The sequence below is a fragment of the Pinus tabuliformis genome, chromosome 8 (assembly GCF_031772625.1).
Source record: "Pinus tabuliformis cultivar Carrire ecotype Pingquan chromosome 8, CPIR1, whole genome shotgun sequence".
Classification (NCBI taxonomy): domain Eukaryota; kingdom Viridiplantae; phylum Streptophyta; class Pinopsida; order Pinales; family Pinaceae; genus Pinus; species Pinus tabuliformis.
In genome coordinates, this window is record NC_142294.1 from 275,891,264 (window position 1) to 275,909,138 (window position 17,875).

At 38.9% G+C, this 17,875-nt stretch overlaps 2 protein-coding genes across 2 annotated transcripts; one reads left to right on the forward strand and one right to left on the reverse strand.

Annotated features, from left to right (window-relative positions):
- The first annotated feature begins 1,038 nt into the window (after positions 1–1,038).
- On the forward strand, positions 1,039–1,671 carry LOC149235200 (uncharacterized). Its single transcript, XM_089368484.1, has one exon. It carries the CDS (start codon positions 1,039–1,041, stop codon positions 1,669–1,671), a length of 633 nt encoding a protein of 210 aa, XP_089224610.1.
- Positions 1,672–12,124: 10,453 nt separating this feature from the next.
- LOC149235201 (uncharacterized) lies at positions 12,125–12,760 on the reverse strand. The gene has a single exon (XM_089461304.1). The coding sequence runs from the start codon at positions 12,593–12,595 to the stop codon at positions 12,140–12,142; it is 456 nt and encodes a 151-aa protein (XP_089317430.1). The 5' UTR covers positions 12,596–12,760; the 3' UTR covers positions 12,125–12,139.
- Between the last annotated feature and the right edge of the window lie 5,115 nt (positions 12,761–17,875).

Sequence of the window (17,875 nt, forward strand, 5' to 3'; positions counted from 1 at the left end):
CACAGCAACAATATCATGGGTGCACGCCTATGGTGGAATTGGATCTCAAAACTACATACTCCTTGGGGTTGACTTTGGCATGCCAAATATGCCCCAGGTAGTCCTTAGGAGGAGTTAATTAAATTCAGTTCAACCACCCCTAGATCACAGATTTGGAATGCTGCCAAGTTACATAGCGCCTTCATTCAAGCGCACAGCTTCTGGGAAATCCACTCAGGTACAACTACAAGATTTTGGGTCGATTCCTGGCAACAACTACCCAAACTTGCCTCTCTCTTCCACAAACCCAAGTGGCAAGAAACCATGTAGCAGAACGAGCAACTTCAGGTCTATCATTACTGGCAGCAGAAATCTCCCCAAGGTTTTCAACTTTGGAGACCGGCAAACTCATGGCAGGCCAACTGGCAGGAGGAAACATATGATGAGATTGACCAAGAGCTCAAGTTTAGGAAAATCAAATTTTCTGATCAGCAGGATCGCTTGAGATGGGGATACACCACCAAAGGCATGTTCACAACCAAGGAAGCATATCAAATTCTTTATCAACCTTTGCAGCAAAACAAAGATCAATTATGGGACCAAGTCTGGCAATCACACAACTGGCCCAAGGTTTCCACCTTTCTTTGGCTTCTCAGCAAACAACGGATCCTCACATGGGATAACCTTCAAAAGCGAGGATTCATTGGGCCTTCAAGATGCCCCAACTGCAATCTCCATTCCGAGAATATCAAACATCTCTTGGATACTTGCCCATTCACAGCTCAAATGTGGGAGAGAACCGCAAGATGTAACAGAAGAACAGGTAGACGAGAGGGAGACATTGTCAACACCATCAGGAACTAGCCGCGGAATCCTTTCCAAAGTTCTTTACTTAACGCCCTCTGGAGCCTTCTTCCGGGCTTTATCTACTGGATCATCTAGAAAGAAAGAAATAATAGGATCTTCAAAAATCACAGTTCGCCTCTTGACACCCTTTGGTCCCTCCTCAGGTAGAACCTCAAAGAATCTCTAGCTCTCAGACAATGGCAAGACTTAGATATGCTAGTGTTACCCCAGGAACGACTCATTCTAGCTAACTGGAACCTAGAAATCACCTCTAGAGACCAGATCAAGTCCATCAATGCTATTCACTGTGAGTCGGCTCATGTTTGGTCTCCTCCTACCATCCATCCTTACAAGCTGAACTTTGATGGAGTGGCTAAAGGAAATCTTAGACTAGCTGGATATGGAGGCATCTTCAGGAATTCGGAAGGCACTGTTATGCAAATTTATCATGGATCGTTGGGTAGGGACACCAACAAATTTGCAAGGTCTATCTATTGCAGAATCAGAAACTTGCTCCCTCTAGAAGTAGAAGGGGATTCACAGATCCTAATAGAGGCTGATATCCGGATACAATCAAGATCCTCAGTTGCTATAATTGCCTCGAGCTGGAGGCTTCTAAGTAGACTGGAACAAATTGAAGAATGGCTCAAATCTCCTCGCAGCATTACCTTCAGGCACATTCGGCAAACAGCTAATAAGGCAACAGACAGACTGCCTAATCAAGGGGCTGATCAGCAGCTCCCATTCTTCTCTGGTCCTTTGAATAGTTCCAATGATACACAACTCAAAGAAGACTGCACACTCCTGGTGCACCAAGATCTATCCCTCCCGGATCCGGGTGTCTGATCAGGATACTGGTTCATGCACGTGGACAACTGCTTGGGGGGGTGCGTGGCTCCTCTCAACCGCCATTCCATCTCCCATAGCACCTGCTTTTAATTCCCCTACTTACATGATTTATGCCGCATTAATGCATCTTGACTCTCCTTCTTCTCCGGTTTATCTCCTTAACATGGCGCCCTCCACTGGCGGCATTTGTGTTTCCCCTCTTCGCTCAATTCACTCCTTCACTGCGCTCGACTGTTAAGGCCGCCATCACCTTTAGGTGCTCGACCAAGAGGACCTTTAGGTGCTCGACCATAAGGGCCGCCATCGAGAGGAGAGGGCCCTCACCATATGAATAGTGAGTGACCCCTAAGAAGTAAGGGCCCTTTTTTTGACTTATTTGCCCCCCCAAATTAAGTCAAAAAAAAATAAGTAAATTGAAAGGGATTTGGTTTTGTCCTTGCAGGCAGAACCCTCTCACTGGTGAGTGAATGAGGCGAAATCATCTTGCCCGGCCTGTCTCAATCCAAGTGCCTAACTGGAGGGAGGGAGTCGAGCAGAGAGTGCGTAATAGAGCCGAGTGTGAAAGTGAGCCATCTCACTTGCAAGCATTAATTCATAGCGTCAGCATTCATGAATCCATCCCCTCCATGTCCATCCTTTTGCCTTAACCGCTCATTATGGCCCCCTTGTCCAACTATCCCACCCACTACTCTATTATGGGGGCGAATGCACTTCTTTCTCTGTATCAAATACGTTACGCCTTACCGGCCGGCTGACTCGCTCGACTTGTGAACCTCCGAGCGGCGGAGAGAGGACGAGGCACTCACTCGTATTTTTGCCGAAATCGAGGTACGTAGTGACTCGACTGATAAGGAGAGGAACCAATCCATCCAATACAGTAGGCACCTGATAGGAGGGGTTAGGTAAACCACAGAGAATAATGCTGAACCAACCAAACTATGGAGGTTCGACCACAGAGAGTATGACGATGAACTTGATTTCCGATACAGCATTGAACCAGAAATCTTCACCGATACAGACGGACAGACAGCTGGAGAAGAATTATGTATGCCTCTATGCTGGCTGATTACTGGGGAGATCTAAGGCAGTGCAGTAGGATGGCTATAATCCCTATATGGATGGGTGGATGACTGGGCTTTGGTGACCCCGGCTGTGAGAAGAAACCTACTCGGAAGTAGTTGCCATAAAGCTGGGTAATAGATCCTCCCTGCTTGCTTCCAAGTAGTTGCCTACCCCAAACCCCTTCGTTCGCTATTTATAGCCCCGGCTAGGACCGGAGGGGGGCCTTAGGTGCTCGTCCTTGGTTCATGCTTCCCTAAAGATAGATGGCTAATAGGTAGGTAGGTGTGGAAGAAGCTTCAATGATTTCATTCCAATATTGGGAGGGGAGCAGCCAAACATAAAGCCAGCGCGGCATGGAGCAAGCAGTTTTGTTGTAGTGTCATAGACTAAGGAGTGAAGTTTTTCGGTTCAACAAACAATCCATAATCTATCTATCTTTGATCCATATCTTGCTCTTTCTTACTTAAAGTAGAAGCCTATTAAATAAAGTAAGGTGCGAAGCCGCCAGAGAAGAAATAGGAGGGGCAAGGTTATCCCTTTCCCGTAGCGAGAAGGTTATCCTTTGATTTATTCTATCGCAGGACCTGAGTATGGCACTTAGCTAACGAACGATTTCACTCGCTAACGGTCCCTTTGTGAGTTAAGCCTGAGTTAGCGATCTTATGTGCCAGGTAACCCGCGTATCATCAGAGAACCACCCTCCCACTCTTCAAGATGCCATTGATAAGGTGTTGGACCTAAAAGCCTACTATATTAACCATAATCTTATATAGTATGACCATCCTATCTTGGCCTATAAGCAAGGGGCTATTGATCATGCACCTAAACCTTATTAGAACCATCATTTAGATCATAATCTAATAGGTTATGGTGTGGTTAATCCTCTTGAGGTTGCTATCATTCAGACTACTCCACCAACTATACCTCCGACACAGCCACAACAACAATAAGAACTAAGGATCTTACAATGTTCTATTCAAGCAGCTCCACCTCCTACACCATCACCTAATACTAGTACTCTTACATCTACCTCTACCTCACAACCTACCACTTCGTAGCTAGCTACCACTACTCCACCTTAGCAGTAGTAGGAGAAACCTTGGAACTACCATCCATTGGGTTAACCTAGACCAGATCTAAACAAATGTTGTGAGTACCATCAGAGATCTGGCCATACCATTGATTAGTGTTGGGCCTACTATCAATCCAAGCATGAGCAACAACTCGAAGAAGAGTAGAAAGGCCCCTGAAAACCTAAGAATACAAAACTAGAAATCTACTAGAATCCATTCCCATCACATAAATATTCATAGCCTTCCTCATCACATACGACCTCCACAGCCTTCCCAACCATCATCATCAAGTAAGGCTTCTACATCATCAGCAGCTACTTAGTCCAGCTAAACCAAACATGTAGAGAAGGACAAATTCATTGTTGGATCCATATAGGAGGTGGAGCACCCTGAGGTTTACATCACTACATGCACTAGCCATGCTACCCAGCCTTCTACTCATAATGCCAATTTAGAAACTAGTACTACCCCTCCTACATAGCCTACCTCAGGTACAGAACTATTTTTAACGAAATGAACAATACGATTGACTGGATTGTTCTTTATCCAACTGAATAATGGCAATATTCATTATATTGCCGATACAATCTGTACATACTATGATATACACCTTTACTCCACCATTCATTTTGTTACACATGAACTCTTCCATCTTGGAGAGATGGCTGAGCGGACCAAAGCGGCGGATTGCTAATCCGTAGTACGGATCATCCATACCGAGGGTTCGAAAGGACACTATTAGCCGTAGTAAGTTCATACGTGTTCATCTCTATACATTGAACTTAGACTCACCTACGTGTCACTTTTCGCATCAAGACGTCCTCGCCCTCCTTATGTCAGGCGAGCCCTACGTCCTTGCCTAATAACGCTCGATATAGGTTTTGACCATAAGCACCCTTTAGGGGGCTCGACTGATAAGGATGCGTAAGCAGGCTCGACTGTTAAGGACCTTTAGGTACTCGACCATAAGGACCTTTAGGTGCTCGACCAAGAGGGAGAGGATGCGTAAGCAGGCTCGACTGTTAAGGCCGCCATCACCTTTAGGTGCTCGACCAAGAGGGAGAGGATGCGTAAGCAGGCTCGACTGTTAAGGCCGCCATCACCTTTAGGTGCTCGACCAAGAGGGAGAGGATGCGTAAGCAGGCTCGACTGTTAAGGCCGCCATCACCTTTAGGTGCTCGACCAAGAGGGAGAGGATGCGTAAGCAGGCTCGACTGTTAAGGCCGCCATCACCTTTAGGTGCTCGACCAAGAGGGAGAGGATGCGTAAGCAGGCTCGACTGTTAAGGCCGCCATCACCTTTAGGTGCTCGACCATAGGACCTTTAGGTACTCGACCATAAGGACCTTTAGGTGCTCGACCAAGAGGGAGAGGATGCGTAAGCAGGCTCGACTGTTAAGGCCGCCATCACCTTTAGGTGCTCGACTGTTAAGGAGAGGGACGGAGTCACTCACTATTCATATGGTGAGGGTCCTCTCCTCTCCCTAATGGTCGAGCCCCCTCTCCTTATTAGTCGAGTGTGCTAACGCACCCTAAAGGGTCCTTAACAGTCGAGCCTGCTTACGCATCCTTAACAGTCGAGCACCTAAAGGTGATGGCGGCCTTAACAGTCGAGCCTGCTTACGCATCCTCTGCAGAGGAGGTTCGTCCTCAATTCATTCCAGGGATTCTCTGGGTCCTGGCTCTTGGGGCGAACTGCTGGTTGCACCTACAGATCCCTCCCTGCCTCATATGTAATCTTGCCAGCCTCTTAGTCTTCGCTCTTCATTTCGGCCTTCTGGATACTAAGGCCAAGCCTGCGCTAAACCTTTCCTGCCTCCCTAGTCTCTCAAGCTGCCCGGAACAACCTGGTCTGTTGGATATGCCGAAACTACGTCAGAGGATGAGCAGTAGGAGGGGCAGCTCCAGGGGGCGAACAGGCCGCCAGGTATCCTCCTCCACAACGGACTCTTCGACATTCTGTTCGGATTTCAGCATGGATCGTTATCCAGCTACAAGAAGTGGATGGGGCAGGGGCAGAGGGCTGCATAATGCGGAAGCGAGCTCCCTCAACTCTAACTCCGCTCAGCTTCAGTTCCCCTGCAGTCACGGAAATCTCTCCTTCATAGCCTCTGTTACCATAGAGCTCAAGGAAATCAATGTTGGACAGGTTGTAGGTTCCCTTGGGGCGACGATGGAACAGCCGGCGGATGATAGACTTGGCACAGTCCAGATGAACTATGAGCCGAGCAAAGCTTCAGGCTCAGGCAAAAGCACGGCTGCCCAAATCCTAAAAGATCAAGCAGGCCCGAGTGCATCTACTTGCAGAGAGGGCCACCCCTCTGAGGACGAAGACGATTACCAGTTTGGCTGCCGCATAGTCGAAGAACAGCCTGATTCCTCCCATGGTGATTAATCAAGATGGTGCTCTTTGGTTTTTTGGAATTTCTGTGCACTCGCAATTTGTTACTTTTCACCTGACTTACAGTGGCGACAAGTGCTTCCGTCCCAATAGCCTTTCTCCACCGCGAAGGAGGCACTCTGCCAGCCTCTAGTCTCTAGCCTTGTCTCCAGACTCTGCTGCTTTTGAAGTTAGTATTCAGACTTATGTTTCTAGTGATGTCTTTCGGTTTATTAGTTATGGTCTGGTTCTTCCAGTAACTGTTGTCACAAGGCCCCTGTTCAATTTCCATGTAAAACAACGGGGTTTTTTTGTTTTTTTTTTGCTCAAGTTATGGTCAGGGTCTTGGTAGTTCTTTAGGGCAACACTCAGCTAGTTTTCTCTAATCACTTATAAGTTACGCTTGCAAACATGCCAGTCCTCCAGGCTCGCTTTCAAGAGGCCATGACCTCGTTGTACTATATTTTTGTATTAATATAGAAGTAGCCATATTCAGAAGAAAAAAAATGTGGGATAGAAAGAAGTTCCTCTTTGAAACTTTAGTCACTCTTGTTATCTTATATGGATGTGAGGTTTGGGGTTGCAACATCTCTAGAGAATCCTCGAGAAATATTGAGCAAATCCAGAAGCATTTTATAATGTATAAGCTCAAAATTAAAAGCAATACACCCTATCCTATTCTCCTTATAGAAGTGGGTCTTTCCCCTATCGAGAGCATAGCTATGACTAGGCTGCTGTTGTACAAGCACAAACTCAATAACATAGGAGACCATAGACTTCCTAAGCTAGATTTAAATTCCAGCCAAAACCACCAAAGGCGAAAACGAGGTTGGTATGAAGACACGAGGGCCTGGCGAAACCATTGGAGTTCCACGAAAATGTTGCATTGCAGAAGAGTAATAACATTAAAAATATTGTTAGTTCTAAGTTCAAATAAAAAATGTGGTGTGAGAAATATTTAGCATCTAAAAGAAAATTAATATATTATAAGGAGCTCATCAACCCCACCCTAAAAGATTAAAAGTATCTCTATGTTTTAACTAGCTCAAAGAAGAAAATTAATATAATGAACTCTCATGAGCTCCATAGTGAAACGGGGCATTGGGAAACTCCTAAAGCACCATGAATAGAAAGGATTTGCCATGTCTGTGAGAATATGAATGAAAATCACTTCCTCTTAGAGTGCCCTGTGTACAACTACATTAGATCTCAGTTTCATAATCTTTGTTGCAATACTCACCTTCCTACCCTTTTATGATGTCAAAATTAGAGCTCGGGAGGTTTCACTCCAAGCTTTTTGAGCCTAGGAATAAAATCTTAAATCAAACTAAATAATTCATTTCTTTAGGTCTGATAGAACAAAGCTTGATCTCAGTGGATGTTAACCACCACCACCACCACCATCATCATCATTATATATATATATATATATATATATATATATATATATATATAGATATATATATATATATACATATACATATACATATACATATATATACATATATATATACATATATATACATATATATATATTTCTATATATATCTATCTATACATACATACATACATACATACATATGAAGTTCATTTCGATGTAAATTAATCAACAAAAATCTTCATATAGTTTATTTAAATCTCTTATTGAAATATTTTTGAGAAGTATAAGATTTAAACATGTGTAACTTCTAATTACTTTAGAGCATATTTTTTTCTTTCAAATTATAGTCGACATTATTTTTCTATTTAGAATACAAAATATAATTTTTAATTTTATTTTAAAGGGGCACGGAGGGACAAACTTACACATCCGCTCATATTGGGTTGTCGAATGAGCCTCTCGACTCAATAAACAAAAAAATAAAGCAACTAAATATCTAAATTATAAATATATTAACTAAAAGTGAATGAAGTTAACCAAAGTAAAAAAATAAAAAAAAAGTCAATAATTCAAACTAAAGCACAAAAATAATAATATAAAAGTATATTAACTCGGAATCAAAATAAAATTGTAAAATTAAATTATTATAAAAATCGAATAGTAAAACTAAACTAAAGAATTAAAACTAATTAAAATAAAACTAAAGTAATAACTAAACCACAATTAAACCCACCGGGCTTTGGATTAACGGTGAATGGGTGCACTGTTAAGGCACTCCTTGCGATAGGGCACTGGTTCAAATCCCCCCTGAGTGCTTGCCTACCAAAAAAAAAATAACTATACCACAATTAATATTTAAATTAAAACTATATTTAATTAAAATTAAAATTATACTTGAAAAAATTATAATCATGTTGACCAAAAGTAAATGGAATTAATAATATAAATTAAAATAATTAATAATCCCTAAGTGCTTGCCTACCAAAAAAAACTATACCACAATTAATATTTAAATTAAAACTATATTAAATTAAAATTAAAATTATACTTAAAAAAATTATAATTATGTTGACTAAAAGTAAATGGAATTAATAATATAACCAAACTAAATTAAAATAATTAATAATATAAATCTATATTAGCTAAGAATCAAAATAAAGTTAAAATGTTAAACGAAATTAAATTATTATAAAATTTGAATAACAAAATTAAATTAAAAATAATTAAATAAAAGTATAGTAATAGTTAAACCACATTTAAAAATAAACAAAAACAACTTATAACAATATTAACTAAAATTTAATGAAAATAATAATACAACTAAAATAAAAAAAAATAAAAAAATCAATAATTTATACTAAACTACAAATTAACAATAATGATATAAAAATATATTAACTAGTAATTAAAATAAAGTTATAAAGTTAGAGTATGCTAATAAATTAAAACTACTAAAATTATATTTAGTTAAAATGATGATGATGATGGTGGTTAAAGTCAACTGAGACCAAACTTTGGTCTATCCGACCTAAAGAAACAAATTATTTAGTTTGATTTAAGATTTTATTCCTATGCTCAAAAAGCTTGGAGAGAAGCCTCCCGAGCTCACTATAATTTTGACATCGTAAAAGGCTACGAAGGTCAGTATTGCGACAAAGATTATGAAATTGAGATCTAATGTGGTTGTACAGGAGGCACTCTAAGAGGAAGTGGTTTTCATCCTCGATTTTCCTATTATATTAACTAACACTAAATGAAATTAATAATATAACCAACCAAAAAAGCTATAGTAAAAAATAAAAAACTAATAGTATAAAAACATATTAACTAAGAATCAAAATCAATTTAAAAATTAAAAAGTAATAATATAAAAACACATTAATTAAGAATCCAAATAAATTTAATATAAAAATATATTAACAAAGAATCATAAAGTTAGGAAGTTAAACTAAATTAAATTATTATAAAAATTGAGCAAAACTAGACTGAAAATTAAATGTAATTTGAAGCAACAATTTAACTACAAATTCATACATATCTTATTCTCTCTAGTTTTCACACTGTGACTTCGTAGGAGGAAACACATGCTCTTAACCATTAAACCTACTCAAATTATATTAAACCAAAACAAAAAAATCAATAATTCAAACTAAATTATAAACTAAAAAATATTATATACATATATTTAATTTATATTTTAAATGCAGTTATAGCAAACAGTTCAACCTAACTGTTTAAAAAATATTATATGCATATTTTTACGCACCTATTCAAAATGACGTTTTCTTCGTATAAAAAACAATAAAATGAAAAACAATATTAAATCTAATATAAAAACATCAATTCCATGAACATCAACTATACAATAGAGAAAATGAAGGCTAAAATAACATTGGATTTAACACTATCAAACAGTATCCTTGATGCGAAAAATATCAAGAATTACATGATGTCTTGTCCTTGCTATGTAATACTATTGTTAACAAAGTTTACATTTATTACGAATTTTAAAAACTATTGCTTCATAAATATAAAGACATTTTTTAAATTAATCGTTCAGTGTTTGAAGAGCCTTGTGAGATCTTGTTTGATTTAAACGGGTTCGGGTTAAATAGTTTGCCATTGTTATTGTATTTTAACTATTTCCAATCAATATTTAAAACCTTTTCGCGCTATATATCATGGATACGAATTTATTTTTAATTTCACTGATTTCCCATAAAATCGTGTTTCATTTAAATTGGTTTTTCCTTAAATAGTTTGCAATTGTTAACCTCTTTTAAAAAATTCTAATTTATCGTTTATGGATACAAAATGCTTCTAACTCTGTTGTTATCACTTTTAGATATTAAAAATAGTTTTTTCCAAATGATGATCAAGTCCAATTAGATATTTGTAGATATCTTTTTTTAAATAACTATTTAATAACTTAAAAAACATTTTAACACAATTGAATTTTTATAAATTATATAATTAAAAATTGTAACTATGAAAAATCTATAACATATTTTTTATAATTTTAATAAAAAAATTAGAATAAAAATAAATAAATAAATAAATTATATATATAATTTAGGGATGCATATCAAAGAATAAAATTTAGAATTCCAAACAACAAACAAAAATAACAATTTTATCATTTGGCGTTTTAGGACCGCCCTCGTTCTAACCCTTAATCTTGAAGAATAAATTGTTCTTATAGACTGCCATCGTGTTAACCCTTAATATTGAAGAATAAATTAGAGTGCATAAGTTCTTCCTATAAGAAGATAGAGTTAAAGAGATGGCCCTGATTTAGCCTTATTAGTCCCTGCCCTCAGGCATGGACTATAGTAATCGTTCGCGAGCTATTTAGCATTAATTGACCTGCTTTTGATGCCCGCTCATCAACTATATACCAAGTTTCTTGAAGACATATTTATAAATCACCTTATTTGGCCTCCTCCCGAGGACCTAACGTAATCCGAAGGTAATCCGAACCTAAACCATATGTTAAAGCAATTAAGTGCGGTGCATTTTCAGCTAACCGTCAGGGGTGTATGGTTTTAATGCTAGCATTACTTCTGGCGGGTATGCTGGCGGGTATGCAAAGGTGGTGTTCCCTGTTACAATGTACGCGCTCTGTGGAGAGGTCCTGCCCTACACCCGTGTCTTTGTGCATGCCCTGCACCCGTGTCTTTCTGACGTCGGCCCACTGCATCTCATTAAATACACTGCTACCCTCCTTTGTCACCTTGCATTGTGATTGTGACTCCGGGGATTTTCGGTTTTTCTTTACAATCTGCGAGCAGCAGGGTTTAAACTGTGTACAGACGCCGCCGTATTAATATTGCTGGTATTTGCAGAATAACGTTTTCTGGTAAGTTTGTGTTTTCTTGAACCTAAATTCATTGCAAATTTGATGTATGTGTACAGACGCCGCCGTATTAATATTGCCGGTATTTGCAGAATAACGTTCCAAACTTGCTGTATTTGAGCTACATTCTTGTTTACTCCTAATCTATTGATACAGTGACAAACTTTTCTCTGGCTCGCTAATATTCCTGGTCCTTGCGATTTTAATAATTTATGTTTATTATTCAAGCTTTACATGGTCTATTGTTCAAGCTTTTCATAACAGTATGCTTAGTAACCCCAAACTTTATAGGAACTGTACTTATCTACATTCTTGTTTACATTCTTGTGTGTATGGAAAGCAAGTTGCAGTACAGATGGACGAGAGCTCAGATTACACTTTACCTGGACTGTGGCAAACTGTAACATTTGGGATCTGTGGCTTAAGCTTGCACTACCTCGGCACTGTGGCAACAGACCTACTCGACACTGTGGAGGATTGTGAAAGGTCTATCAACTTCAGACTGTTGCAGACTTAAAGAGGAGCTCCATTTTGGACTATAGCAGACCTGTGGCACCTCAGACTCCAGAATTCGGACCTGCGCTTAAACATGAGAGGACTGTCCATTTTCGCTCTTTGGAGACTAGCCTGTGGTAGCTCAGACAAACCTGAGGAGTCACCTGTAGCAGCTCGGATCTACCTCTAGTGTATGATCTTGACCTTGGAGCATACCTTTCAAGCTTTTCCAGTTCTTCTGCCAACATTGACGGGTTGCGAGCTTGCTTCAAGATTGTGGGTGATCCCGCAGAGCCTCGGAAAGGCATGAAGAAGCTTACCTGGTACACAGCGTCGGACTACGGCGTCAAGAATTCTTGGAAGAGAGTGGTTCAAGGCAGGAAGGCAGTTTATGAAGACAACATCCAAGGGAGGCAAAGAAGAGGGCATGCCCACAATGTCCCCTTGCCTGCATTTCACACTGTCATGCTTCTCCTTTATATTAGCCAACTCCAGCAAGGAATAGTGCATCACTGATAGAACACAGGGAGTGGTCATGCAGAGGTAATCCACAAACTTTTGGGTTCCCAAGCAGACCACTACTCTGGAGTCCTGCTCAACCTGTGCTGCATCCACTACCCTCTTCATCTTTCCATTGGAGCTGTTTTTCTCCAGAAATGACCAGTCTCTTTCCATGATTTCGAAGTCAGCAGAATCTGAGAGAGTGGCCCTCGGTGTTGTTTTGATACTGCAAGATAAGAAGGCCGGTACCTTGCTTCTGAATTGAAGGCCATTCAGTCGAATTGGAGTGAAGAAATTTTGAGGAAGTATAGGGGTGAGTTTGGCTGTTTGAGTTTTGATGTTGAGTAAGTTGGGTTAACGAGCATTGAAGACGTTGGAGATTACAGAGACCAGAACAGCCAGACAGCAGGTGAATCGAAGGCCATGGGAGGAATTAATTGGTCTACATGGGAACAATTAGTGGGTGCTCTGTGTTAAACGTTGGCTTTTTGAATGAGTTACATATGTTAGAGTGGCAAGGCATGTGGCTCTCATGCGAAGGCCCACATAGTCCACTAACTTTTTTTCATTTTTTTTTTATTCCATGCGCCTTTACATGCCAATGATAATACAATTACATGATTCTGCCTTTATTTTCCGTTTGCATTTTCATTTTCCCGATTGTTAAGAATGCCGCGTTTTATAACAATGCCGCGTTTTAAATGAGATTGTGTAATGCCGCGCTTCGTTTACATATTTTTCTGTATACTTTTGCACCCAGCTTTCTGAAAAACATATTAATTTTTTTTAAATGTTTTTGAAAACTGGTTTGAATTTTATATATATAGATTGGATATTACAAATATAATATAAATTCTTAAAAACGTTGAATCTATTTTACTTTTAAAACTACAAGTCCAAAATAAGAGCGTTGGCCACATTCTAATTAGCAAAAAGCGCATTATCAATATGTTTTAAATGTGTGATATGTGTTATCTGACTCTTTTCAATATGTTTTAAATGTGTGATATGTGTTATCTGACTTGTAACAGCACGTCAACTGCTAAAATGTCAACGAAGACAGATAGCTGATCGAGTACATGTGGCGCAAGTTGAAATTAGAATATATAATTAGCAAAATCACATTTTTAATATGGTTTAAATGTCTGATATGTGTTATCTTTCAATTTTTTATAATATAGTACAGGCAATCGGTGACAAACCATATTGTGCCTTCGATTATGATTGAATTTGATGTAAACCAACGGCACCCAGGGTCCCATAGATCAAAAGCTAGTGTGTGTTTTAATTAATAAACATTTAAAGTATGAAAAAACAATCTGTATACTACCATGATCTTGGGTTTTGTGATTTATTTCTAGCAAGTACAAGTTATCACTATCCAGTTTCAATAAAAATATACAGAAGCACATTCAAATCACAACACGCATTGTAAAACTTTGAGTCCAATTGACATTCTATGGTTTACCAATAAATGCCTACGAAAATAATGTGGTACATGTATCATATATTCTAAAATGCCTATCAAAGAAGTGCGCTATGTATGCCCAAATGAATGTAACGCTCACCATGCTTTCATCTTCGTGCTAGCATGGAGAGCTGTTTCTGAAACGTATAAGATCTGAATAACATCTGTTCGTAAGACCGAGGACTTCTTAAAAGTATGCTGCGGAAATTCATGTTTGTAGAGACCGATGGATACATACTGGGGAAAATACTATAGTTATTGAAACCACCGCTATCATAGCGTACAACCAACTCTATCTTACAACCAACTCTATCTTAACAAGTTATACGAACGCAAGAATAAAGTTGTTAGTTATGTAAATAAAGTGGTTGACGGGAGAAGTAGTTTGGCATTACTAGAGGATCGTATTTGTTCCCTAATCAAATGAGTACTGATATTATTATAGCTTAAGCACGATTTAACTGTATTCAAATTAGCTTCATAAGGTTAAGATTACCATAGTTATGCAAAGGTTATGTTACTGTAATCACTGGATATTGCTATTCCACTGTAATGGTAATCATAGCATGTAAAACATAACTAGTTCTGTTAGCTTATCACATTGGGTGTAACAGAACTTTCCATAATAGTTACAAGCTACTTAGTGTAAGTGAACCATAGGACTTCCCGGTAAGACTTGGCTAGCAATGCCCTTCAATGACTGTCTGGCAATGACCCGGCTGGTAATGAGGCAATTGGCTGGCAATGGCCCTTCTGTCAAAGACTTTTGACTGCCATGACTGGTGAATGTATGAATTCTTTTCACCAAATCTTTCGACTAAACTAAAAAGGGGCCAACCCAAAGATGAGGGTAACGCTTAGTCATATGCCTACAAGCTTGATTTCATATCATGACTGAATCTTCATAGGTCTGCCTTATCCTGCTTGAATCTTCATAGGTGAATGGTTTCAATACAAACTGACAGTTACATATATCAGGCTTATAAGCGCCTATATTACTAGAATAGTTCCAGACCCTTGTTAATAGATTATTCCAGCTTGTTGAATGCCAAAGCACAAACCATTAGCAGACATGTAATAGCAAGTCTGTTTCTATCCCAAAAAATAATATAAACAGTTACATATATCAGGCTTGTTGATAGATTATTCCAGCTTGTTGAATGCCAAAGCATTTCTGCTATCGTCCATAAACTTTGAAAATAGAGAGCATAACCCCGGGTCAGGCAGGCCCAACTTCACGCAGGGACTCGCTGCGTCGCAGCTTTCCTTGTTTATCTATCTAATTGCAACAATATTTAATAATATGATAGATAATATACAATTGGTTAGAATTGATTTGCTTTTAAATTAAAGGAAAAAAAAATATATCATATATTTAAATAATATTTCATTTCCTTTTAATTTGAGGGTGACAACGTAATTTAATGGAGTAAATAAGCCAGAATTCATAACTCGCTTTACCATCACTGAGTCAAATAAGGCAGTGGAAGAATGTTTACATATTTTACCACATTTATTTGTTAAAGTAGGTTGATAATCAGTTATTCATCATTGGAATATTGATTGATATATTAGAAATGGAGACAATTAGTAATAACAAATTGAAAACACATCTATTTTATCTCTGAATTTATTTTCCATTAGTGTCAAATATTTCAACCCAAAATCAACTTTGTTAAATTGTATAGTATTGTATCAAAAATATATTATTATATTATTAAATTATATAAAAAAAATTTCATTATCATTTTTCACAAATATTATATTACATCTACAAATTTACAATCTTTTGATAAGAGAATGTAACATCTGAACATCAAATATGATTAAAGCAACAACTAGATGCGAGTCAAGAAAATTGGCATAGCTGCATAAGAGATTAACATCAAGATGATGCACTTAAGGAATTTGTCATTGTAAGCCAAAGTAAAACGCTATGCGTAATATTTTCCTAAATATATATGAATATTAGCCGATTTATTTTTTGTTAATATTCTTGTTTGTTGAACTAAATACTATAATGTTTATTATGTAAAGAATTTATTCGAGGAATGGTGAGAGAAGTACATATTTCTATTTCATTTAATGCATTTTTATTTATTCTTAATCAGTCTTTACAATGTGCTAAAAGATGACTATTTGTAGATGAGTGTGTTTAATTTGAACTTGGGAATTTTTTTAATTGTGTACATATTTTAGTTTTCATGTCGACTTTATATATTCTTCAACATATTAATTAATTGACTTTATATATTTTTTTAACATATTAATTAATTAATGGTCGATTTCCCGGTTACAAGTTTAGTTTATATATTATTAGTTTCTTTGGTTGCAACTGTAGTTGTAAATTAAATTTGTTTATATCTACTTTAAATATTTATTTACTATCTTATTTATTAAAGTATTTCCACAGTAAGTGATTTCTAACTCGAATATTGATGGATACATTTAAAATAAATACATTAGTTATTTTTAGATAAATATTTTTTTTCTAAGTAAGCTCCAATCTATTAATGTAACATATGGTATAAAGAGTTTTAAGCATTAGAGTGTCATCATACAGTTAGCAAGATATCAAAAATTGAGCCGCCCGCAAGGGGAGACCAACCCGAGAAGCCTTTGAGAGTTGGCTCGCAAGAGGAAACCAGCCTTGACTTAACAACAGTGAGCCAAAAAGCTGAGCCGCCCACTAGGGGAAACCGACTCGTATACAGATTTAGGACGAATTTAACTACAAAGATCAGTTTGGAGAAGCTAAGATACGTAGGCGTCAAAACCAGCGAAATGCTCAAAAGACTAGACATGATGGCGAGAAGAAAAACAGTAGTGCTAGAGTCCATAGTCACCCGAGGGCGATTCCTCTTCAATTCTGCACCACCATCCTTCCTTGTCATCAGGATCTGGATCTGGAACCCTTTGAGGAGCGGCATCCATCACTTCACGCTCGCCTGCAGGCGTCCCGGTGTCCTTGAGTGGGCCAGTGCTACTTTCACCTGCCAAGCGAGAGGGACCTTTGTCTACGGGCAGAGAAACAGGCCGTATAGAAGGAGAGGCCTGCGTGCTAATAGGGGGCGCAGAAGATGGGGGAGCAGGAATCGCCTCGGGTATCTCTTTGAAAGAAACAGTAACCGTCGCAATGACCAAGGGGAGGGAGGAGTTGCAAAGGTAATGGAAGACAACAGTGGAAAATAGAGGTAGCGAAAGCAGGCCGAGGTTCAAAGGAATGCTGAGAGGTGAAGGTATCATTCCGCGGGGAGGGAGGAAGGCGACGAGCTTGACCACTGCCACGAAGACAACGGGGAGCACTTTCACTGGGACTGCGAGAGGAGGACGAGTGAGAGGAAGGGGAAGGGGAGCGACGACGCCTGGAGCCTCCCCTGTGGCATCTCAGACGATGCCTCAGCCTTGGCATTGCAACACAGAAATCGTGAGAGAATGCGGAATTGACAGAGGGTCCCAGTGGAGGAAGGTGGGGGCAAAAGCCGAACAGAGCAGGGAGGTGCCGAGCACAGAACGGGTTGTGTGAGTAATGGTAACCAGGGATAAAACTAATGCAGGAGGCCAGCGGGCAGCGCCTTCCAACAATGGTGCGAAGGCTGTGCACTTCAGCTTCCGGTGAACAGCGAGAACCTACAGGCAAGAGTTGCCTCGACATGGAGACCGACAGAGCACCACAATTCCAAATCAAAGCATTTGAATTTTCCACTGAGGACAGGGACGAAGGGGACGGAGGCTTCCTTTTGAAGCTCTTGGTGTCTCGGCCTCCCCACTGGCATAAATGCCACGTAGGGTGACGGCCTAACAAATTTATTGTTTCGGATGTGAGTAAATGTCTTTCGCAGGCAAACCAGTGGGCTTGCCATGCACCCGCCTGCCGGATCATAACCCTCATAACGTCATTGCCCACCCGCGTTAGGGTATTTTTAGATAAATATTAACAAAGGGAAATAATACTTTTATTGAAGTAGTGAATTTATTTTCAATTA